Genomic DNA, 25,089 nt, shown 5'->3' on the forward strand with positions numbered 1-25,089 from the left:
TTTTTACTAAAATCATAGAAGCATCTCCTCCCACCACATTCAAACCGCACACAAAAAGCAATTGGGAAAACATTTTAATTATTCCAAACCACAAGATCACTTCTGGGTAACTACGAAGAAGGAAGTTTTAGAAACCCATAGAGGGAAACTACAGGCTCAGCCAGACTAAAACCTGAGGGGGGTGGCCCCAGCCAGTCACTGCAAAACATGGAACCAGGTTGCTGACTTCCTAAATCCCAGCGCAGTTCTCTTTTCGCGGGGGCAAGACTTTTTACATGCTCTCACATTTGATGAATGGTTGTTGGATAATTCGTTAATAAAACACCCTTTGGGACACGGGGTGAACCCATTGGCCAGATCCCTCTGAGAAGTAATCACTGCTCTAAGACAAACTGTTGCAGGAAAGAGGCTAGTGTGTGTGTGTGTGTGTGTGTGTGTGTGTGTGTGTGTGTGTGTGTAGGGGTGGGGGAGGGTGGGCTGCATTTTCATAAGGATGACAGATTAAAGGGTATATATTCCGGTCGATTTGAGATGTAGTGGAAAGCAGAGTGGTCTGAGAACCAAGTATAGATATGCTACTAACTTGCTGTGTGATCTTATGAAAACCATGTTTCCTCTCTGAGCCTCAGTTTCCTGATCTATAAAGTACAAAGATTTCTTACAACCCAGGCAGAAATGTATGATTCTAGAAGAGACCATGAAGAGAAGAAGGGAACAGGAGGAAAAAGGAGGGGGGTAGAGAGAGGAACAAAAGAGAGAGGTGTGGGGGGAGGGTGTCCTGGGGCTAGATAGCAAATGCCTTTTAATAAGATAGTGAAATAAAGTTGCAGATGAAACCGTGGGTCTTTTGAGGCCTCTATTTTTCATCGTTATGAAGTTTTAGTGTTTCCACATACAAAGTCATTTTTGGATAAGGGATGAATACGGGAGCACTGTTCAGATCTGATGCTCCCCAGGGAGTCCCCACACCTCAGGCGGACCTTCCTGCCTAGGACCCCTTTGCCATCGCGGGCTCCCGCCCTCCCCGCCGCTTTCCCAGAGAGCCGCTCTGAAACCGCCAGGGGGCGCTGCACGGCGGCCGGCGGGCCGGGGGCGGAGCTGCTTTAAATCGCGGCGCCCAGAGGGTTGGCGTCTCAGTCCCGGAGCCTGGGAGTAGCGCAGCTTTTCGCGTCCCGACTCCAGCGCCGACCCAGACGGGACACGGACCCAGAGCTTCTTCGGTGGTAGCTCAGGGAGCAGGGCTCTCCGCAGTAACTTCCTTCGCGCGGCTCCGTCACTCCGGAGAGTCCCCGGTGCGCACCTGCCAACTCCGCCTTCTGCACCTGCCATCCCTGAACCAGCGCGGGCGCCCGAGCGAGGCATGGCCAACGCGGGGCTGCAGCTCTTAGGCTTCATCCTGGCCTTCCTGGGCTGGATCGGATGCATTGTCAGCACGGCACTGCCCCAGTGGAAGATTTACTCCTACGCGGGGGACAACATCGTGACGGCCCAGGCCATCTACGAGGGGCTGTGGATGTCCTGCGTGTCTCAGAGCACCGGGCAGATTCAGTGCAAAGTCTTCGACTCCTTGCTGAATCTGAGCAGTGAGTGCCTTCCCCACCCCCACGGTCGTGAACCTGAGACCCCAGCCCCCCCCCCCCCCCCCGGCAGTGGCTCCGCTTTGGGGTAGTGGCTACCAATTGATTCTGTGGTGTAATTATGTGGTTATGAAACTTCAGTTGATCAAATCTTCTGATCACGTGCTTTGTCGTGAGGAAGCGAGAGAACTGTGGTTTCAGAAAAGAGAAGCCCTGGCCTCAGCTCTGGTTTTTCCTCTAACTCGCCAGGTGACACTTTTCCTCTAGGTGTGGTTTCATCTTTAATTCCCATGACAGTGAGGTGGAGATTGAGTGGGTGAAGGCCAACCTCCAACTTGAGTTCTTAGGCTTGTCCTGGACATTGTAAGATTCTGTGTAAATTGAAGAATGGTGGGGTTTGGACAAGAAAACAGTATGCTTTGAAAAGTTTGGAGCCTGGCGGCTTTTCCGGATTCTTTAATTAATAGGGAATCCTAAAGTTTTAGGTAAATTGGGGGGGGGGTGTAAATCTATCTTTACTCTGAGTTTTCATAGTAAAAGTCACATTTCTACATGGAATGTCCCAACCTAGTGTCTACTACTCACACTTGAGCTTGAATCTTTTGATTTTTTTTTGATTTTTAAGATCCAGTAAGTATGGGGAGGCTCCTCTGCATCTTCTTCCATGACTCCTTCAAGAAGCCTCTTGAGATTCCCCTGAAGGGTTTAGCTTTCAGGCCAGGAGTGTGCAGAGGAGGCAGATTGTGTAGCCTTATTTTGGAAAGTGAAGTTTGGTGGCAGGTGGAAAGGGGTGGCAAGAAAGAAAAGTTCTAAGTAAGCTCCCCTCATAATATGAAGGAGAATGAAGGCACTGGAGAAAATGCAGCAGAGGAGACAATTGCTGAAGGCAGAGCTCAGTCAGGGAGGAGGGTAGTGAGAGAAATGGTGGGTCTTCTCCAAGCTTCCATCTTCCTTAAGGGAAGATGTCTGTGTAACGGATGTCCGTTCTTCTGTCAAGTTGAAAAGAATTATGTAGAGAGTGATATTTCTAAGGCTTATAGGGAGAAGGACGATAGGATGGCCTTTTTACTTTTATTTACTTATTTATTTTTAAGTAAAAGATTATGCGTACCTTTTTAGAAACTCATTAAATTCCCACTTACTTAGGTCATAATAATTCATGGCCGGAGTACCTTCCTTGAGATACTGTGTTAGTTGCCCTACACCTTTGTCTCTCATGCCCTCAAACTAACTTGAAGAAAAGCTTACTTAGTCTTTGCCTGGATAAACAAGCCTGACCACCAGCCCACCTTGTGTGCTGAGGGTGAGCCATGTTGCCATTGCTCAAGCTTCCTTCAGTTGCCCTGTCCACCTCCGGCCGGTGATTTTGTCAAAAACCATACATCTTAGAGTTATTAAATCTATTCTGCATCTGTTTAAACAGCTTGCACACCTATGGGATTTGGTTCATCAATGTGCATGGTGGTTTGAGGGTTGTCACTTCAACTTTTCAAAGCTCCTGTATTAAGATCTTTTATACCAAATATAAGAAGTGTATTAAGTACACCCCTTTATATAATCATTGAATCTCCCCATGAAAAGACAAGTGTGTGTAAGCAAATGGTGTCAGGCATTTTGGGTGTCATGTCGAGGACTTGGCAGATGGAAAACGTTTTAAGGGAAATTCCAGAGAGGTCTCTGATTCTTCTGATCAAAACAGTTCATTTTCAATATGCTTAAATAGGTTTCCTTTTACTTCCTTAGGTGACCAAATAGAATCCACGACCAAACTGATCCATGTTGCAAATACTCCAGCAGGTCATCACTATACACGATAATGTGTTAAAATGTTTTATTTTGATTTATTCCTAGTTAATACAGCTGTTACAGTTTTTGAAGCTGTAGTAGAAGAACTAAACAACCCCCCCTCCCCCATACAGATTTTAGAGATTTCTTCCTGATGATTCTTTTTAACTCCAGATCAGATTCCTCTTTTTGTTTTCGTCAAAACCAGGATTTATTCAAGGTGGAGCTGAGGCCTTTCTCTCAAAACTGATTCCCAGAAGAGGGAGCCTTGACTCATAGGTGCTCTCCCAACCTGCCCATGACCTCACTGGAGGCCTCTGAACAGAGCCCAGGGAACCTGTCTCTGTTTCTCTGCCTGGGCAGTGGTCCTCACTCTCCTCTGATGTAGAGACCTGGGGTGGTGATGCATTGGCTGGTTTTGGTGCAATTTTGTGATGTCTGGAAGAGAACAGAATTTCCTAGATGTAAGTAGCTTTCCTTGTAAAGGGTTGCATACCAGGAAGTGCTTTTAGCTTATAGCTTGGCTAGAAGTTTCCTGAAATTGTATCTTGCTCACTTTGCCAGTGGAGCCCACTTGGCATCTTAGAGTAGAGATACAGAAATTTATCACGGTTTAAGGCAATGGATGTGTTAAAAGCCCTTGATCCCCTGCTCTAACTAGTGTCAGCTATAAAAAGCACATGACATTTATAAAGGGTTATAGGATGTTTAAACCAATATAGGAAATGAGATACAACAGGGCTTTTTTTAGGTGGTTCTTGCAGAACAGTTTATGAAAATGTAAACCGAGAAGCTTCCCTGGGGTGGGGGAATGTTACACTGTGTATTGTGGTTTTACTATGGCTGAGACAATTTCAATTCCATCCCAAGTATGAGATGTTCATTCACACTGATGACCCCTGCCGCTGAGAGTTGGCACATACAAAGGGCAGTGCCAGGTACCGCTGCAGCAGACTTTTTCTGGATTAAACTGTACATCTTGCCTTCTGCTGATCCAATTCTCAAACTTTTGGCAAGCTTGCACCTGTTTTAGGTACTGAGTTAATTGTTTGTTTCTTCTTGCTTGATTTTCATAGCTAAAGCTGTCCAAAGATTGGGCTGTCCTGGGAGGTTGCATTGTGGGAGGTGCGCAAGGAGAGAAGTAAGCATTTTGTAGGAATGTTGTAGGGAAAATCCAAGCACCAGACAAATGGAAGGTTAGGCTAGACTCTCTCTAAGTCTCCTCTAACCTTGGGATTCTGTAATTTGTTTATAAGCTCCTCTAGCCTGTTCAACTTGCTTTGCATGAATCCACATATGTGTAGGTGTGCTTAATGAGTATTGGTTGTCAGTGAGGTTTCCCAGCACTCTCCCCATGATGTCAGGCTCAATCAAAGAGACAAAATCACTGACTTGGATTTTAAAGTCTTGAAAGTCTTGGAAGCAAAGGCAGAGAGGAAGGCACCCACTTACACGTCCCCAGACTGCACGATACTGCTACATCCCAAGGGTGTTCAAGGAACCATTGGTGTTCGAATCTGTTTCATCAATTAGTTCTGACTCTTGGAATGATGGAAGTAGGAAAAAAAAATCCAAGCTTGAGGTCATAAGTTCTCAATTCTGACCTTTGTTTTGTACTAACCAACTATGTATATTACTGTAAGCCACTTGATTTCTCTGGGCTGAAGAGAAATAAAATAGGGCTTATTTTATAAGCGAGGAATGGGGAGATGAATCGACGGTCCATTCATCCACTCAACGAACATAAGCTGGGCCCTATTCTTGCTCCCAGGGATTCTTGCTATCAGAGATTCTGCTGCTTGTATAGTGAGACTTTTACAAGTCTTTAGAAAAAAAAATTGACATACTTGTCTGTGCTTGTCTTTCTACACTGATGTTGATTAACCCAAAACTAAAAAACTAAGATAATTTATAAGGTGCCAATGTGGATTCCTTCCTGCCATGATGGAAAACAAAGAAGAAGTGGCATAGTTTAGGTTTCCTTGATCGGAGTGATGAGTAAGTGGTAATATAGAAGCATAAATTTAATCATGAGGCAATTTCTCTAAGGAACAAACATAAAAGAGCAAAACTACTCAGGACATCCTGAAAAGTGGAAAGTCCTGCCTCATCCCAGACCACTTCAGTTACTGAGTGGGGTGGTATATTGAGGTCATACCCAGTGGCCACCAGCTTATGTACCAATAAAATAGAAATCCTAACAGTGAGAACTCCTAAGAAACTTTGAACTTGAGTACAAGTGAAAAAGCCATGGGAGTATAGTTGTGTGACAGTCTGTGATGAGCTCATTTAACTACAGAGAAGAGAACATTTTTGTTCTAGTCACCCGATGGTCAGTTCATTTACTTATCTAATACTTTTTAAGCAACCACTCATGCAAAGGGGTACTACATGAGGATGCAGATTTAATTAAAATCAGCTTTGTTTGATGCATACTATATAGGGTAATAATATAGCAATATGGCTTGTAAGTAGCATAACAATGTCAGGTATTTGTAGGAGATTCTGCTGCTTGTATGGTGAGACTTTTACAAATCTTTAGAAAAAAAAATTGACATACTTGTCTGTGCTTGTCTTTACACTGATGTTGATTAACCCAACTGTAGTAGATCAGTAACTTCTCACTCATCTCTTGTCTTGTAAGTAGAGATCTTTGTAAGTATTTTTTCAAATTATACTTTCAGGTTGAAAGTGGTGAGAACTCCTTAGGGGGTCTTTAATCTCAAGATTATGGGTCTAGCTAAATATAATTAAAAGACTGCCTCCTCTATCTACTGCTGAATAATGATGGGAAACAATAGTGTAACTTCTTGAATGTTTGCTAACTATTTTCTCCACAGACCACTTTAGTCAGTGATAATAATATTGTAATGATATCTCCAAATTTAAAGAGCCAGGAAAGGAAAGTATTTGCATCTTGAGTTGATCCAATTAGACCAGCTCAGAAGGCTGTCCTGTATCTCTCTGGTCCAAAATGTTATTTTGTGGCTTTCAAATGTTTCTCAACTTCTGTACCCTGCTGATCATTATCCCACCAGGAGAAAAATTTTATCTCGGAAGCTCATTCAATGCAGAATTTTAAAATCTTGAAAATAAAAAAAAAAATCAAGTTAAGCAAAAAGTATGATTTGTTCCCTCCTTGTATAAATTTCTGGCTTTTAATGATTGAAACTAAGTTTGGCTTTATAAAGCAAAATTTTATTATCTCCAGGCTCACTAGGGAGGCATTTCTCAGTAGTATATCAAAGCTTAAGCTAACCACAAGAGAATAAGTATATTTCCCTATCATATTAGTGCAATTTTGAAAAAAAATAAAAATATGTGCTAATTTGAATGAATTGAACACAGGTTGAATAATCCATGTGGCCTGCCAGGTACTGTTCTTAGTGTTTTGGATTGAAAAATATCTGGCCCAAGACATCAACGAGCTCACAATTACATATTTTAGATCTCTGACTTAAAAGGCTTCCATAAGACCTTAATTTGAAGGATTCATCTGGTTCCAGCTTAAAACTGTGCAATTTAGATTCTATCTCCAGATAAAACCCTCATAACTTGTAACACAACACTTGCTTACTTTGACTTTGTAATCCATTGTTACATATGCCTGACTAGTGAGTTTTCATGTTGTTATGATTCTCACACTGGTTTTTTTTTAACATCCCCCCCCACCCCTGCTTATCACTATAGTTAAGAATTCATCCAACTGTCTCCAGTGGAACAAGATGAGATTTTTGTGTTTGATGCCCATCCAGTATTGTAAAATACAGAGAAATTTTGTAAATCAATGGATGCCAAGATGTAGATGAGAAATATTGCTTTGCACAATAATGCTCTTGCTTGGGGCGCCTGGGTGGCTCTGTCGGTTAAGCGGCTGCCTTCAGCTTGGGTCATGATCCCAGAGTTTTGGAATCGAGCCCCGAACTGGGCTCCTTGCGCAGCAGGGAGCCTGCTTCTCCCTCTCCCTGCCGTTCCCCCTGCTTGTGCTCTCTCTCTCTGACAAATAAATAAATAAAATCTTTAAAAAAATAATGCTCTTGCTTTGTCAGATTTTTAAAAATGAAACATGATCCGCTGCTCTAGATGGCTTATATGATTCCTAAGGATTTTTCCCCATTTCCTCCGTTATTTTTTGTGCATTATGCAAATAAGTCATGATTCTGTAAAGAAATAAAACATAGGGGGTTTTGTTAGTGAACAGAACAAAATATCTGCCTCGTTCCCCCTTAGAAACTTTGTGAAAGAGGTGGAAAGAATAAAATGGGTATGGCATGAATCACGTGTGCTTTCCTGGAGAACTTGAAGGGGAAAAACTCAGAGATGAAAATCATGAATGTTAGATCAGCCCAGGTGAGCCCTGGAGTAGTTTATCTGTGTGTGCTCCCTGCCTGGGTGGTTTTGTGCAAGTCTGACTCATGAGACTGAGAGGCCTGGTAGACTCCTTGTGAAGAATACCTTGTGATCCAAGTGCTCAGACCTGCTGGGCTGGTGGCCCTGCTGTTCTTACGTGAAGTGTAGATCAGAATGATTATTATAGGAGCTGGGTCAGGTTGGGGGCCCTAGAACTCAAACAAAATGGAAAACTTGGAGAGACATCAGAGATTAATAATAACGGTGATTAATATAGGTTGGAAAACTGAGTGTTTATGAGAAAAACAGCAGAAGTGGCTGAGAGATGTGGAAGGCTATATGTATTTGAAGGGTTAGCATAGGAAGAATATTTACTAATTGTGCTCTCTCTACTGAAGGTAAAAATATTGTCACCCCTTCTTTAAAACCCTACAATGACTTCTGATTACACTTAGAATAAACACCTTACTCTAGCTTGCAAAGCCCAGCAGGATCTAAGCTCTCTGACCACCACACTAGACACACCTCATTTTGTCATATCCCGTCATCCTCCAGTAGAGTGACCAGCTGTCCCCATTTGTTCAGGATTCAGGTCCTTCTTAGGAGGTGGGACCTGTAATTTTAAAACCAAGACAGTGCCAGGTAAACAGATGGACAGTCATCCTATCCTCCTGGCATGTGGATTGTCTTTGTGGTTTTTAGTATTTCTCCTTCCAGCGTTCTTTTGCCTGAAATGCCTTTCTTCTGAGTGGCATTTAGGGCCAAATCTGAAATTTGTGTTGTGTATAAGAACTTAGTTATTTTACTTTTCAATTTCCTGTCATGTAATGATTGTCTTGGCAAAAACTCTTCGTAAATCAGAAGGAAGGACATGCCATAACGGTGGATTCCTTGGTACTTTCCTCTTCTTGCCACAGTATTGTTTGTGATCCAAGCAAGAAGCTTTACACTAATATTATAAGCAGCTTCAGTTCCTGGGAAACCCACAGCCCATGGAACATGTGTTTTGATTCAGCAATTCTTTACACTGGAATCTTATGAGAAGTGTGTGGGTAGGGTGCACATGTGCCCCAGGTGTTTACAAGGAGCTGGATATGGAAGGGGAGTGTCTCCATTTTGCTGTTTACTTAAATCAAATAAAAACGTATCTTGGGTTCCAAAATATCTCTCAAATACAGAAAAAAAAATACTTTTGATTCTTCTTAGAAAGAGGTTATTGTCATTTTAGCAGAGATTGGTTATGGCAAGGATATAAATATTAAAAATTAAAATTGAATGTTTTAGAAATCTCTAGAGTTAGTAATGATTAGTAATGTAAGTTTTCAACCCTGAGCATCATAAGACTGAGCTTAGGTATCAATTTGATAGTGAGATACAGATCCTTTCCATCATGTCAGCCACTTTTAAAGACCATCAAGAAGTAAATTGTTCCAGCTTCCTGGTTAGAGATATCATCATTCACACTTTACATAATAGAAACTTGGTCCCAAAGAATAATAAGTAGCTTACCCAAGATAGCATGGTTTGTTACAATGTAAATACTATTTATACATGGAAAAATAATTGTCACATGTAAACACTGTCAATAAGATAATGATCTTTACCTGAAGGAGGAAATAAATCTAGAATTAATCAAATTCACTTACCAGAGTAGTTTTAGCTCATTTTTCTTTAAATCTGTGCTTTTATACCACAATGATAGTGTCATGTTTTTATTCTTTAAGAAACATACTGGCATAATCTCCCGAAGCTGACTATATCATGATTTAGTACACCAATGACAGGAAATGAGAAAATTAGTGGAATCTTGAGAAATACTATATTAAATTATTGTCTGCTATTTTACAACATGACAGTTTAATAGTTTTGAACACTGGTGATATCTCTGAATATGAAACTACCATGTTCCAAAGTAACATCTCAAAGGTTATTTTGTTTTGTTCTAAGAAAATGGCATTTATATCCCCCACCCCCAGGCCAGTCACTGGAGATACAAGTGTTATTTATCCAGCCATGATAATCTTTGAGAAATTCATTACTTATCTTCCAAATTCACCTGTTTTTTTCCTGCAGCTTGACGACTGGAGTATAAAGCTGTTGACTATTACCAAAGTATATTGTAAGCCATTTTAATTATAAATGGCTTAACATTAAGGATAATACATATGATTGTTATTTCAGAATCAAAATACTCTGTTAGTGAGGATTAAAGATGTATTAGTTCTGCTAAACCTATTCAACCAGATCATTAATTATTTTTCCAGAGGATGTGAAGTTCATATTGAAAACATACATTGTGAGAGCTAGAGGGCTTCTTTTTCATCATGCAGCCAGGCGTTTGTTTCTCTGGAGTGGAAGTTGTGTTGGTTACCTGCAGAAACATCATCGGAACTGGGGTCTTGTGACTCCTAGTTCATTTTTATCTTTCCCATACATTATTGAAATATACGTGGCCTTCAATCATTCTTCTCTTGTTGGCCTAGGCGTGATTTTACATGTTCTAAAACGTTTTCCACCAGGTACTTTGCAAGCCACCCGTGCTTTGATGGTGATCGGCATCCTGCTGGGCCTTATAGCCATCTTTGTGGCCACAATTGGCATGAAGTGTATGAAGTGCTTGGAAGACGATGAGGTGCAGAAGATGCGGATGGCTGTCATTGGGGGCGTGATATTTCTTATTGCAGGTAAGAGAGGCCCTGCCTCCTTCACCTCACTAATCTGTCTCTGGCATGGGTAAAGACCTAGGTTTGAGTTTCCTTAGATTTTGTTGGATTTGTTACACTTGGGTTGATTTTTTCAGTTCCTTTAAAATCTTGAAGACATAAAAACCTTAAGTCTAGTTGACTTTCACATTCTCAAATAGGATCCAAATGTAAATTTGATATCTGTGTTCCTGGTGGGCAGGTCTATTCATTGAGGTTCCAGGTGCCAGCTGATTTGCTAGAAGCAGTCTCCCAGGTGAAGAGAGATATTTTTTATTTAGCAAGCATTCAGGAACAATTCTATAAAATTCAAAAAATTTCTGGAGTGTCCCCATAGACATTATGTGGCAAAGATGGGTAGTTTTGACAGAGAACATAAAGAAGGTGTGAATCAAACAGGTCTATGAGGAACGGATGGAATTGGGATTCTTGGAGAAAAATGAGGACAGCATTCCGGACAGACAGATCTGATTCCAAATAAACAGGATGTACTATAGACAAGTGAAAAGAAAGGCCAAATGGAGTGGAGGTAGAGGTTGGAACGGCAGGAAATTAGGTTAGATGAGTTAAGAAAGAGAAAACCTTGATAAAGGAATGAAGTTATGTTTTCCATAGAAAATACATATGTGTTTGTTTCTTTATTCAAGTGTTGACTGAGGAGTTACATATGTGACCTTTGAGAAAATGAGTACCAGGAAAAGACATGGATGGTTCCATTATGAAACCCTATTATAAGGACTATATTAGATAAGGTAGTGTGTATGTGTGCAGATAAAATAGTATGTGTGTGTAAACACATAAAATAATAGACTACTATATGCATTATATATAACGTATATACAGTATATGGTATATGCAGTCTATTGTTTTTGAAAATGAGACCAGTGATACAATCTACCACTGGGAAGAGGTAGAATTAGAATTTCTTTTCTCATTTTCTCTTTGGAAAAAGACTTTCTAGGAGCCTTTAGCCCAGCATCATATGTGGACTTAACCAATAATGAAGGAAAAGAGTCTGTGGCTTTGCTGAAGATTTGGTTAAAGGGATCAATCTTTCCGTTTATTCAAATTAGCTCCTGTCAGAAAAAGCATGAATGGCATTTTATTCCCAATGGTTTGATCCCAAAGGCTGTGAATAAACGTACTGCATAGCACCCTTCCTTTGCTTGCCTTCTTGTAACTCCTGTAAGTGACTGCAGCACCCCCACTTCCGTTTCAGGGACTTCCTAGGGAGTAAGGGTGTCAAGTTCCAGACCATTCTCATGGTGTATCTGAGCAGCCAAAAGCAGTAGTGTTTTCTGTCAAGTATTAGAGGCAATTAGATTGGACCAGTTTTTTTTTTTTGGTGGGGGGAGGGGAGAGAAAGAGGAAATAGCATGGAAATATTTAATCTGTTTATATTGATGGTTTTGTATAATTACTATACAAAGAAGTTATTTAATTTCCTTGGATAAGAAATATTGAGATATTTTACACTTCTTATAAATGATAGAAGTAATTATGTTGACTAGTTTCTGTGGTATTACTGAAATATGAAATCCGTGGGAAATTGAGAGGTTGCTGTGCAAATTGATCTGGTTTGGCACCTCAGCAAATCTCCAGGCAGTACCTGGCATGTCTGGCCAGGGGGCTGGTAGGATTTCGGTGGTCTGGTCCGTACTGAGACAGGTCCTGCTCTTCTCTGCTATCTAGTTGTTTACTTCCCTTTTGATCCTGCAGAAATGTAAATTTTGAATTTTGGTTAAGAAAAATGTAGAAGGGTTTACATCTTCCCTTTTGTAAGTGACTCTGTGTATACTAATAAGGACATTGGTTTTATTAAAAGTAGTTTAGTACACTGCTGTGTAACAATATCTTTGAAGGAGCTCTTAATTGACATCAACCTGTTGAATTGTTTTGGAAAAAAGCATTATGTGTGCCCGTGACCTTGGACTGTAAGTGAATAAGGTGACATGAAGAGTATAAACCATGCCCAACTTCAACCTAATATTTTTGTCTGTCTTAATAGAATGTTTGGAATAAACCATGTCTGAATCTCTAATCTCCCTAAGTTAAAATTGTCTAAATTGAAACTGACTAAATTAAAAATGTCAACACTATTGATGGGATTTAATTCTTGTAAAATGCTTATAAATTTAATGGGCTGTATATTTATGCTCATTGTTCCATAGTGATTAACTGTCTTTTGTTTTGAATTTCTGTAGGTCTGGCTGTTTTAGTTGCCACAGCATGGTATGGCAATAGAATTGTTCAAGAATTTTATGACCCCATGACCCCGGTCAATGCCAGGTAATGCTATTCATGCGTAAAACTATTTTATTATTTATTTGTCAGAGAAAATACCCTATTTATCTCCTGCAAAGTTCAGCTAGTGCCATAACTTCTCAGATTTGCTTTGTAGAACTTTGTGAAATTTTAGTCAAACTTGAAAATAATCTGAAAGGCCTGTGACTCATGTTAAAATGAGTTTGATAATTGCTTTAACAGCCTATATTGATGACAAAATGCACTTAAAAGTAGAAAATTCTCAAGCTCTGTACTTTCAACTGTATACTGGACCTTTTTCCTGGTTCATTTTTTTAAATATCAATAAAGATGTTAACATATTTAAAATTTCCTTTTTGAGGTATGTCCCAATACTTCCAACACTTAATTAAGTGATTTTTTTGTAACTTAACACACGGTTTATGATTGATTGAAAAAAAAAATACTACTACTCTAGGGGTTAATGAATATAACTTCATTCCCAATAGTTTAATTTTATTTAGGAAAACATAATTTAACTTATTTATGAAAAAAAACAAGTTGAGATGCCACTTTTAAATTTTATGTTCCATCACAACTATAAAATTGGCTTTGCTAAAGTCATTTTTATTTATATTATGAGTTGTAGAAATAAAAGAGCTGATTCTGGGCTCTCATGTAACAACACTCTTTGATCAGGGTCAAGGCTCTTTTGTCTCACTGTGTTCGCATCATTAAAGCCTAACAACTTCATTCAGAGTCAGGACTTTAAGGCATAATTATTGTTTGTTGAGTGCTAGCATGAATGGATGCAGAATCTCCGTGGTCAGAGAGATAAGGTGTGCTTCTTTTCATATAATCACCCACACTAGGAGAACATTTACTGCAGTGATTGTGATCATGTTGGAGCCTTAGATCTATAAGACTTGTAACATAGGGACAGAAACTGCAAGAGGTCAATAGGCTAATTTTTTTACCAGTAAAAATTATCAAGTGAAAGCACTTTATAAATTGCTTGGTACTGTTTATGTGTTATTTACATTGTCTCCCATGATCCTGAAAGCAATCCAGTGAGGCAGGTGGGATTATTGTGCTTTAAGAGAAGCAGAAATTTAAGGTTGGGAGGTGAAGTTACTAGCCAAGAGTGCAGCAGTAGAGAGTTTGCATCAGGACTCAACGCTAGGCCTGCTCTGCCCTATTGTCTGCCATCATTCACAAAGCCTCTCCCCAGAAGTTCGGCTCCATACACCAAGCTGTATCAGCTTAATCTGGAATGGTCCGTGGATTGTTTAGAAGTCTTTTTTACGAAACCATACGTTTCTGATTTCCGTGTACCTAGGATCAAGTATTGGAAATTCTAATAGTCTCCATCACTTGCCAGCAATTTTCTTTATAGGATATGGTTGCTACTTGGCAATAGCATAATTGTTAAGTTTTAGCCTGGGAATCATGGTCCAAACCCAACTTCTAAAATACAGAAACATGCTTCACAAGTCTCCTGCATGTGGTAAAGTCTTCGGAAATATTTGTGTGATTACCCTGGTGTTGCGGGCCATATTGCCTGAGTTACTATTGCAAAGTGTCTACAACTGCAACGTAAACATTCTGGTGTGTCTGTGTTCATGAACCTTAGAGTACTTCCTCCAGGGGATCAAGGGTTTTTTTTTTTTTTCCCCCAGTGGAAAAAAATATATAATGTATACGATATTGATTTCCTTCCTTAATTATATTACAAAAGTTCCCAATGATTCATTGATGAAACAAATGCATTGTCTTTTCAGGTATGAATTTGGTCAGGCTCTCTTCACTGGCTGGGCTGCCGCCTCTCTCTGCCTTCTGGGAGGTGCCCTACTTTGCTGCTCCTGTCCCCGAAAAACAACATCTTACCCAACACCACGGCCCTATCCCAAACCTGCACCTTCCAGTGGGAAAGACTACGTGTGACACAAAAGCAAAAGGAGACAACACTGTTGAAATAAATAGAAAATGGACATTGAAATACTGTCATTGACATTAGGACCTTAGACTTTTGACTACTGGAGTCTGAACTGTGGTATTGCAAAAAACAACAACAGCAAACAAATGCAAAAACAAAAAAAAAAAACATATTTTTTTAAAATACGCTTTGCTAAAAATGGCTTAGTCTTATTTTATCTCCTTTCCTCAATAAGGGAGGGAAGCCTTTTCCATTTTTATTACTGCTTCCCACTGAGTAATCATCTCAAATGTGGGGAGAAGGGGTCCTTTAATTATATATATAGATATGTACATATATATGTTTTTCTATAAAAAGCTAGATAGCAAAAGCTCTTCTCATTATGTTGGTACCAGTATACTTAAAATATGTCTAAAAAAACGAAAAATATATTTAATTCTATATTGATTAAGAAAGCAGTTTATTTGGTATATTTTTCTTCTATATGGACACATGTATAATAGGTGGAATTTCATTTTCCCTCTTTCATGAGCTTTTAGTGTCTTTGACAAAAGACCTAATCTGCTTTACCACGTTTGAACTTTTTTCAGTTCTTCACATGTGCTCTTTTCATGTGCTTCTTTGATAGTATTTTGATTATGATCTTATAGCCTGTGCTTTCATCATCCTTTGTGCCTTCTTTTTTATGAGGCTGAGTTTAAATCTTGAATCTGATAACACATTTCATATGCCTACAATAAAATTCCTAGAGTCAGGAAGAATCTCTTACAAATCAGAACTTCGGGAGCATGTCTTTCTGCAAGACCAGATGATATATTCCTGTTGACCTTCCCACACGATTTCTGTACCCTGACCTACAACTCTCTTGTTTGCTTTGAAAATATTTGTCTGATACAGTTGCTGTATGCTGCTTTCCCAAGTGTTGTAACACAGATGTATTGATTGAATTTTTAAGCTACTTATTCACAGTTGTATATCCCCTCAAACTATCCATTTCTCCCTCTCAATTGTATTGTTTTCTCATATGTAATTATCGCATAGTTTACCTCTTTCTAGAGAAAAAATGGCTCATATATCTGTTTGTCTGAATGAAGTACAAGACTTCCTGTAGTGATAATATGATGACAGATATTCTCTCTCTAGCTGTAAGCAAGTCACTTAATCTTTCTCCTCTTTTCCCATCTGTCAAAATGAGATAATGATACTTAACCAGCTGGTAGAGGCAGTGTGAGTATTAATTAGTTGATATTATGCTCATTCTTTGAACATGAACTATGCCTAAGTAGTGTCTTTATTTGTTCAGTTGGCTGTTAAGTCACTGAATCAAACCTATGCACATGTTTTTATACAGGTCAGCACCTTCCTTTCTTCATGGCCCATTTCCTTTCTATGAGCTGTGTCTAGGATGCTATTGGTTCTCTGTTCCATTTTAACAATTGCTGTTAGTTTTCCTGTCTACAAAATTGCTACTTCACTTGAGCAAGATGATGTAATGGAAAGGTGTTGGCTTTGGTGTCTGAAGACCTGGTTTGAGTCTTGGTGCTATCAATTACTATGTGAGTTTGGGCAAGGCACTTGGCTGCCCTAGATTTAGTGCCTCATCTGTAAAAAGGTGATTGTAATTCCTGACCTGCCTACTTCACAGGGCTGTTGTGGGGATCCAGTAAGATGGGATACATGCAAATGTGGTTTTATAAGGTAAAAAAAAAATGTATACTGTACTTGGGAAAGAATTAAGGATTTAAATGCATTGGGTTTTGGATTACTTTTCAAATTCCTGAAAAGAGAGAGATTCTAAGAAATGGGTTTCTTGCCTTAATCTCTCACATGATGAGACACTAAAGTGAAATTCTACTTACTAAATGAAAAAGAGTCTAAGGAAGTCTTCGATTTCTTCAGTCAGTATGGCCTGATGCTTTTTGTGGCTAGGCTTTTCTCCTTTCAGTAATGCAGACTTGACCTAGGACAAGTTTGCAGATGTAATGGGTAAAACAGAAGTGTAAGCATCAGCAAAGCCAAAGTAGGAAAGGTTTTTTTGAATTATAATAATTTGCAAGGATATACAAGGTGAGTTTCTGTTAAGTGATGCTATCGGAGGTGTTGCTATTAGCTGGCAGCTAGCACTGCTCAAATAGGTAGTTTGGGAATGGTAATTCATAGTGAAACCACATCGGGGGAGTTATCCAAAGGACTGCATCATATGAAGTTATGAACCGGTAAAGTTTAGTATGTCTCCCAGACCTGAAACTCTATGTTCTTAGAAGGTATAATTCAAAGAGCCTTTGCTACATACAAAGGTTCTAATAATGTCTGAGTGTAAATGCATGGTGGTTACTAGTTGCTAAACTCTACAGAGAAATTGATAATCCAAAATGGCCAACAGAATTGGTACACCAGAATTTATCCAATTTTGATGTTTTTGTACTCTGCTTCTGTGCCTGGAAACAGACAAATATATATTTTGGAGTTTTGTAATGGGAATTTGTATAAAGCATTACTCTTTTTCAGTAAATTGTGTTTTTTTAATAAAAAAATCCTTAGCTTGTTTTTCTAATTATTTATTTCAAGATCACCATGCTTAGAAGATGATATGGTTTGGGATAGGATCTGACTCACTGTCTGTTCCTGGGAAAGCGCTATTGTGCCTCTGGGCCAGCCGTCAAGTAGTTGAGTGGCTCTGCCCACTTGAATGTCCTATTTATCTCAAACTGAGTTTCTTCCTCATCAAGGCTGGTGATAGAGGAGAATGCCAAGAGAAGTTACTTTATTTTCCTCATCCACAAACAGGGGATATGCTACAAAGAATGACTAAATGGTAAAAATAGCCAGATGGAAAGTATTGTCCAAGCTTAAGGTGGTTGTGCCCCTCAGAAGGTGGAAGAGTGACAGACGGTAGGCTAGAAATCCATTATCGTTTTTGTAATGATTATTATCAGAACTACCTCTGAGGAAAGCAAGTGATGAAACACATTCACTCACTATCTGAAAATATCAATAATTGATAAAGCCTTAATTGTAACCTCTCCCTGAGCAATTTTCATATTAAAGAGATAGGCTTGTCAACAAATGATTGCAGCTCTGTGTGGAATTTCAGGCATCAGCAGGTTGGGTGAGAGCCTAAGGCCAGTTTGATCTGAACTAATTAAGCAGGTGCATCAGAATCCGCACTCTTTCTGCAGAATTTAAATCTCTGGGGGTGTGGGCGCCTGGGTGGCTCAGATGGTTAAGCGTCTGCCTTCGGCTCAGGTCATGATCCCAGAGTCCTGGGATCGAGTCCCGCATCGGGCTCCCTGCTCCTTGGGAGCCTGCTTCTCCCTCTGCCTCTCTTTCTCTCTCTCTCTCCCCCTCTCTCTGTCTCTCATGAATAAATAAATAAAATTTAAAAAAAAATAAATAAATAAATAAATCTCTGGGGGTGGGGTCCAGGCCCATGACGTTTGAGAGGAAATAAAATGCCTAGGTGCTCGTGACAAGAACTCTTAAGGGAAAAGCCCGGATTGTAAATCATACCAACTAGACATCCACTTCTGTGTGAGCTCATCCTTGTTGGATGCCATTATTCTGTGAACCATGCTGTTTCCGCTTTCCTCATGTAGCACTTCCCATGTGGATGTGTGCCCCAGGTTCAGGGAAAACTCCATGCCATTTTTATATTCCCCGTCTTTAAGCTTGTACCTAATCCTAATAAAATTTGGTAGTGAATTCTTTCCCTTCTTGCATGTAGCAGGGGGGTAAGATTTCCCAGTACCCTTCTTTCCCACCCCAGACACACTCCATGTGCCCTCAGCCTGCCCTAAAATCTCTACAATTAGCTGGTACCATGGAAACTGATAGAAGGTCATTACAGATTCTAGGGTGATGTGGAGACAGCTTGTTGAGTCCAAAAATAAACAAAAACATTCTCAATGCTCTGAGCCTCTGCAACCCTCATGGTATTTTGTATACTTGACTTCCATAGATGGGTTTTTCCAACATGGCCAGTATTGGCAATTGGACATGAGATGGGAATTTATTCAATTAATATTTACTAAACGTCTATGATAGGCCCAGTGCCATTAAATGCAGACAAGTCTAAATGATGTAGGAAATGAGTGAGACCCTCATCCTGGGCCTGCACAAGGTGAATGATGTTGAGTGGGAAGAGAACTGAACTTGAAATCTAGCACTGGTTCTGCTATTGATCAGCCACAATGAGCTATGGAGATCTCCATCCATTGTTTTTTAATCTATAAAATGAGGAGCTTGGCCTCATGTGGTGGTTCTTATCCAAACAAAATCAGAATCACCTGTGAAGTTTTGAAACTTCTCAATTCTAGGGCCTTACCCCAGGTCACAGCAATCAGAACCTCTGAGAGGAAGGTCCCAGGTAGTAGCTTCCCAAGAGATTCCAGAATGCATGATCTGGACTATAAACCACTGGGCTATGTCATCCTTTAGGATCAATGATGCACAAAAATTTTTCTGGCTAAACACATACCCAAGTACTTCATAGATTACATTGTTGTCTAATTACCCTTTCTCTAATGCTATGGTTTTATTTTCTGGCTCTAAGGGTTTTTGTTGTTGTTGTTTGTTTTGGTGAGGAGGGAGGGAGTTAAAGGGAGGTGGTTTTCAGAGACTATAGTCAACATTTTTAGTAGATAACCTCTTTTCTTGTCATTTTCTATAATTTTAAATTACCCCCCTCAAAAGTCATTGATACAAAGCAAATTCTGTTTTAAAAAACAGCCTTCTATTTAACAAATAATATTATCTTAAGAGCATAAGTGATTATAGAGCAGAGCCTGAGTTATTTTCCTTTGTTATATGAAATTTTCAGGAAAGTCCTTAGCCAAACCATAATCTTGAAACATTTATTTTTAATTAATTAGTGATTTTATTTCATTTATTTCATCATCTCTATGACATATTGTTTTGATTCTCTTCATCCCCCCAAAAAAGAAAAAGTGAACACACACAAACACACACACATACACACGCACACACACACCCCAGTTTGGGAAAGGTAAAATTTGAAAACTGGACAAGTATTTCTTAATTAAGTTGACCTGAACTAAAGCACTTTATTCTCCCAAAGGGGCTTTTTTTTTTTAATTTAACACAAAAATTCATTCCATATAGGTTAAGGACTTGAATGTGAAAACCGAAACTCAAAAAATTTCAGGAGGAAAAAAAATAGGAGAACCGAGTCTTTACCATTAATTACAGAAATTTTTTATTAAATAAAACAAAAGCAAGCAATTTTCAAAAAAGTATATATACAACTCCATCAAAATGAAGAACTTCTGCTCACCAAGAACATAATAGGGACATACCAAGACAGTCCATAATCAGGAGAAGATATCATATCACCACACAGCATATAATAAAAATTTAATATCCAGAATATAAAAAGAACACCAATAAATCAATTTAAAATATGCAACTCAATAGAAAAATAAGCAAAGTTCATAAAAAGGCATTTCACAAAAGATGAATGATGTAAGGTCATTAAGATATGAAAATATGCCCAACTTCATTAATAACTTTAATAATAAAAACTTATCAATAAAATTAGTGAGATGCAAATTTAGACAATAGGCATACTTTAAGAACTCTGATAATATAAATGTGGAAGGGGATGTGGATCAATGGTGGTGGGTCTCTCAATTGGTCCAACAAAGTTTGAAATATTGCTGTATTATAAATTTAAACATCCAAACTCACGTAAAAATGCACTACTGGAGAAACTCTTACATATATACCAGGACACATGAACACAAAGGACCACCATAGTAACTATAACACCAGGAAAACTAGAATACTTTCAAATGTTCATTGATGAGAGAATAATAAATTGTGGTGCATTCATACGATGGAATATCTTATAGCAGTGAAAATGAATAAACTACAGCTATACAGAAAATAAATTATTTTATTCAATGACTATGTTATTTAGAAATGTAATTTTGAGTGATAAGAAAAAAAAAAAAAACAAGTCCCACAGGGGCACACTGAGCATAATGCCATCTTTATAAAATGCAAACTAAGTAATATATTATTAAGACATATAGATGTAAGAGATGAAACTATGGAAAAAGAAAAGCATGGGAATGATAAACACAAGACCCAACACTGTGTTACCCATGGAAGAAGACAGGTGATGGGAGAGGTGAAGAACCTAGAGGCGTATGGATGTTGTCGGCTATGTTCTAGCCCTGGGTTAGGTAGAGGGTTTACAGGTATTCATTATATATAATTATTATTCTTTAAAACTTGCATATGTTATATATTCTTTTGTTTGTAACCAATAGTATATTAGAAAAGACAATGAAGAAATACGTTATGAAACAAAGAAATGTCAGTAGGCTTTCACTTTTATGTCTCATTGGATAGAATGGTGTTCCCTTGGCCCCATTCCATAGCGAGTTGGGAAGTTGAGTAGCACAGATAAGCACACTGCTCCCATCAATATCAGATTTTGCTTGCCTCTTTACTTATATCACTTCAGCCAACTTACTAATGTGTCTCAGCCTCAGTAATAATTTGTGTGTGACTTAACCCACAGAGTTTTAGTAGAAATCAAATGACATCATATATGTGAATGTCCTTTATAAACCAACAATACTGAACAAATATATGGAATTATGGTTCTCAGGAATAATTCTCTTGGTAAAATGAAAGCCACTACCTTGACAATTTCAAGTGCACAGTTGATTGGATAGGCTCTTTTCTCTGATTTCATATATTAACCTACCTCTGTGTCTGCCTTCCAGAATAATACACGGACTCAGAGAGTCCCATATTACAAAATTAAAAAGCCAGGTTACCATTTCAGGCACATTTCCTGATGATATGACTTTAAAAAGTTGATAAAACATAAAATGCTCATATAATAAAAATGTCACTTTACTATTTTACTTCTTCATGAGATGTTGGAAGGGAAGCGATTTTGTTGAAATGTTATCAGTGAAACTATCCTCTCCTCAGTTTAGTGCTTACTCTGTGCCAAATCCTGATCCAAACAGAAAGTATAGGGATGAGTAAAACATAGTCTTTGCCTCAGGGCCACCTTTTTTGCAAAAACCCAGAATGACACCATTCTCAAGGTGGTCTATATGAATGATGTTCCCCTAGAGATTGTGCAGGGATAGCCCAGAAACCCACACCAAGGACCTCAAAAACAGAAATCATGAGAAAAATAAAAGTAAATCAATGAGGATACAAGTCAGGTTGTGAGAAAAACCTTGAATGACCACTAATAATCAGAGAAAGATAATTAATTTCCTATTCTTCAGAGTGGTAAAAGTCTTAAGACCTACAAATACCAAGTGTTGGCTAGGATATAAAGAAATGGGTTCTCATCCTCATTTACAAGTGTAAATTGGTACACCACTAACTATAGAGAATCAATTTCAAAATATCTAAGAAAATTGATCGTTTCACTGTGATCCGGTGATGCTAACTTGAGACAGAAATCCTTGAGTAGCAAACGTACGTGTATATCATGGTGGTGTGTATGGTAGAGGTGAAACTCTTGGTGTTGAGAGCTAAGGGAAGCCCAGAGGCAGGGAGCAGGTTAAGATCCTTACAGAGTCCGAGAAAGCTGATAGAGAGGGAAGCACCTGACCAAGGCATGGTCAGGAATCTACCAGGTGGACAAAAGAAAGAAAGGCAGTCCCAGTGGAGAGCAGGGTATGCAGACGTAAGGGGTTTACATAGTGCAGTGAACGAAATGCAGGAGTTATGCTAAGTGACCCAGAATACTCAAAGCAAAAGTGGAAAAGAAAGTGTAATAGGGGCGCCTGGGTGGCTCAGTCGTTAAGTGTCTGCTTTCAGCCCAGGTCATGGTCCCAGTGTCCTGGGATCGAGCCCCGCATCAGGCTCCCTGCTCAGCAGAAGCCTGCTTCTTCCTCTCCCTCTCCCCCTGCTTGTGTTCCCGCTCTCGCTGTCTCTCTCTGTCAAATAAATAAATAAAATCTTAAAAAAAAAAGTGTAATAAAGATGAGGCATATGCAAAGATTCAAACTTCAGAAGAAGGAATTTGGGTAGGTGCTTCACTATCTACAAACATTAACTTTTTTTTTCTGAGAATTAATGGGAAGATATGATACAAGCTTTAGAGTTTAAGAGAATTTTACACTAGACACCTTTTTATACTAGTCATCTTTAGTGATTTTTTTTAAGGTCCAGTATTCACTCCCCCCTTCTAATAAGAGCACTATGGTTTGTTTCAGAGAAATATCCTACATTACCCTCTGTGAGTATGGTTCAGATGGCCTGTCCTACCACCCAGCAAGATAAGAACAGTGGTGTATAAACACTTACAATTTTTGGAACATCCATGTATTCCATATTCTTGGCAGAGCCGTAATAATCATGATGAATGTTATTATAGAATATAGAGGAAAAATAGCCAAGACTCCCTTAGACAAGCATATCCAATTTTCCATCTCCATTTCATCCCTAGGAAGATTGGTATGTCTGGTGGATTCTTCTTATATTGTGATTCTTGGTCTTTGTCTTGAAGAAAGATATTTAATCTATTAGTGACCCCTGCCAACTCTACCTTCAAAATTCGTCCCGAATCAGACCGTTTCTCTCCATCTGCTACTGTAGTCCAAACCACAATCCTCTCCTACCGAGACCAGTGGGGTAACCTCCCAAATGATTCCCTGCTTCCAGTCCTGTGCCCTAGAGTCTATTCTCCAAATAGTAAAAAGATTGAACTTTTGAAAATGTAGGTTGGCAAATTCTCCTGTCTTTTCACAATACTCCAAAATTTCCAACTAATGTAAAATAAAATCTTACACTAGCTATCTTCCCATCCTTGTAATTTACCACTGAACTCCTAAATCATTCTGCTCCAACCTCTGGTCTCCTCGCCAGCCCTGCGACACAACAAGCAAGCCTCTTCAATTTATTGTTTCGTTCCCAGTTTCTCTTTTCTCCCAGAAGAATCACAAATATCACCATATCAGAAAAGTCGTGTCTAATCACCCTATATGAAAAAGTGTCCTATCACTCTCTAGTCCCTTGTCCTGCTTCATGTTTTCTAACATGACAAGAATGGCAGAGTATTATACTGTATATTTATTCATGTGTTAGTGTATTGCCTGCCCCTCCCTCTGATTAAATAGTTGATGAAAGCAGGGGATTTATATATTTATATACTTGTTCAGAACCATATCACAGATGTCTAGGGCCATAGGGCTTATCCCATAGTAGACCTCAAGTAGTTATTAGTAAATAAATTAATTAAACAAGTGAATAGTGACTATTTTAAGGCAGAGCCTATGAACCAAGTTGGACCAATGAGACTTCATTCTTGTTTTAGTCTTTATTATAATTATGAGGAAAAAAAAAACCTCTCTTTTTCTAGAACTTGCTAGATGAAGAAAGAAAAACCTAGGGCCAAAATAATAATAATAAATAAAGCCCTCTCTATGAGAAAAGCAGCACTGCAGGATGAAGAGGAACAGTGCCTAATAACACAATTCCAGCCCATAGATGCAGCCCTACCTAAAGTTAGCTGTGACTCTGGACTTTTCAGTCATGGGCACTGGTAAATTTCTTATTTTCTTAATGCTTTTGACTTAAATTTCTGTCATTTGCTTCTGAAAGAGTCCTGTCTAATATAATCACCAACCTCTTCATATACAAATAGATCAAGGTGTGGGAAGCCCAGATGTAGGCTTAGAATGTTTGAGTCCAATTCCTGGTCTTTTTCCACTCTATTGCTTAGCTGGTTGCACAAATATGTTCAAACCTCCCCCCTTCATGATCTCAGGTTATTGGACATTTACAAAACAGCCTAGTATTTGGGCCAAGAATCCTAGGAAATTAAGTAGATTGAGATGAAGTTCCTTGTGTTATTTAATCTTTGAAAATTTAAACAGCTCCCTCACCATGGGGTAGTCTAGCTCAGAAAAAAGAAAAAAATTCCTTAAAAAAAATATCAGGATTAATCCTCTCAAACATAAGCTATAGGTTCTCTAAAGAAAGGAAAATCGCTTTTATAAAGATTTGCTTTTCCTCAGAAACTTGTAACATTCATGCTTTTTTTCTTCCCCTGGGTTTATTGCACGTCATAAATCTCTTAATTCCCTGCATCCGGATGAATGTAACTGAATCATTTTTTCTGTGCACTACTGTGGATTGGCCAACCCCCACAAGTTCAACCCTGGGATGGTCAGAGAATCTAAGAAAGTGTTCAGCTCAGTATCTGGCATGTAGTAGGCATTTGAGATCTTCTGTTCTTGAAAAATGAACATGAAGGTGTCTTTTCCATAGTAATGAGGAAGTTTGTAGGGCAGTTTTCTTAATTTTTGTAATTTTCAAGCTCTGAACCAACCACTTCTATTGGAGTCCTATGGTTTTAATATATATTAGAAGATGATTAAAATAAAGCTAGAAAAGAGCAATCCCCACATTATATTTTGATTTCACCGGAGAAGAGAAAACATGAAATTTTGTAGATTTTACATAGAATTATTTTGTAGAATTTTGATAGACT

General features: G+C 38.8%; 1 protein-coding gene across 1 annotated transcript; it reads left to right on the forward strand.

The window, feature by feature from the left end:
* The first annotated feature begins 1,151 nt into the window (after positions 1-1,151).
* On the forward strand, positions 1,152-14,893 carry CLDN1 (claudin 1). Its single transcript, XM_028101091.2, has 4 exons — positions 1,152-1,583; positions 10,232-10,396; positions 12,619-12,703; positions 14,440-14,893. The coding sequence occupies exons 1-4, from the start codon at positions 1,361-1,363 to the stop codon at positions 14,600-14,602; spliced, it is 636 nt and encodes a 211-aa protein (XP_027956892.1). The 5' UTR covers positions 1,152-1,360; the 3' UTR covers positions 14,603-14,893.
* Positions 14,894-25,089: the final 10,196 nt, after the last annotated feature.

The sequence above is a fragment of the Eumetopias jubatus genome, unplaced genomic scaffold, assembly GCF_037043125.1.
Source record: "Eumetopias jubatus isolate StellerSeaLion01/CBP00866 unplaced genomic scaffold, mEumJub1_p1.0 scaffold_1, whole genome shotgun sequence".
NCBI classification, from domain to species: domain Eukaryota; kingdom Metazoa; phylum Chordata; class Mammalia; order Carnivora; family Otariidae; genus Eumetopias; species Eumetopias jubatus.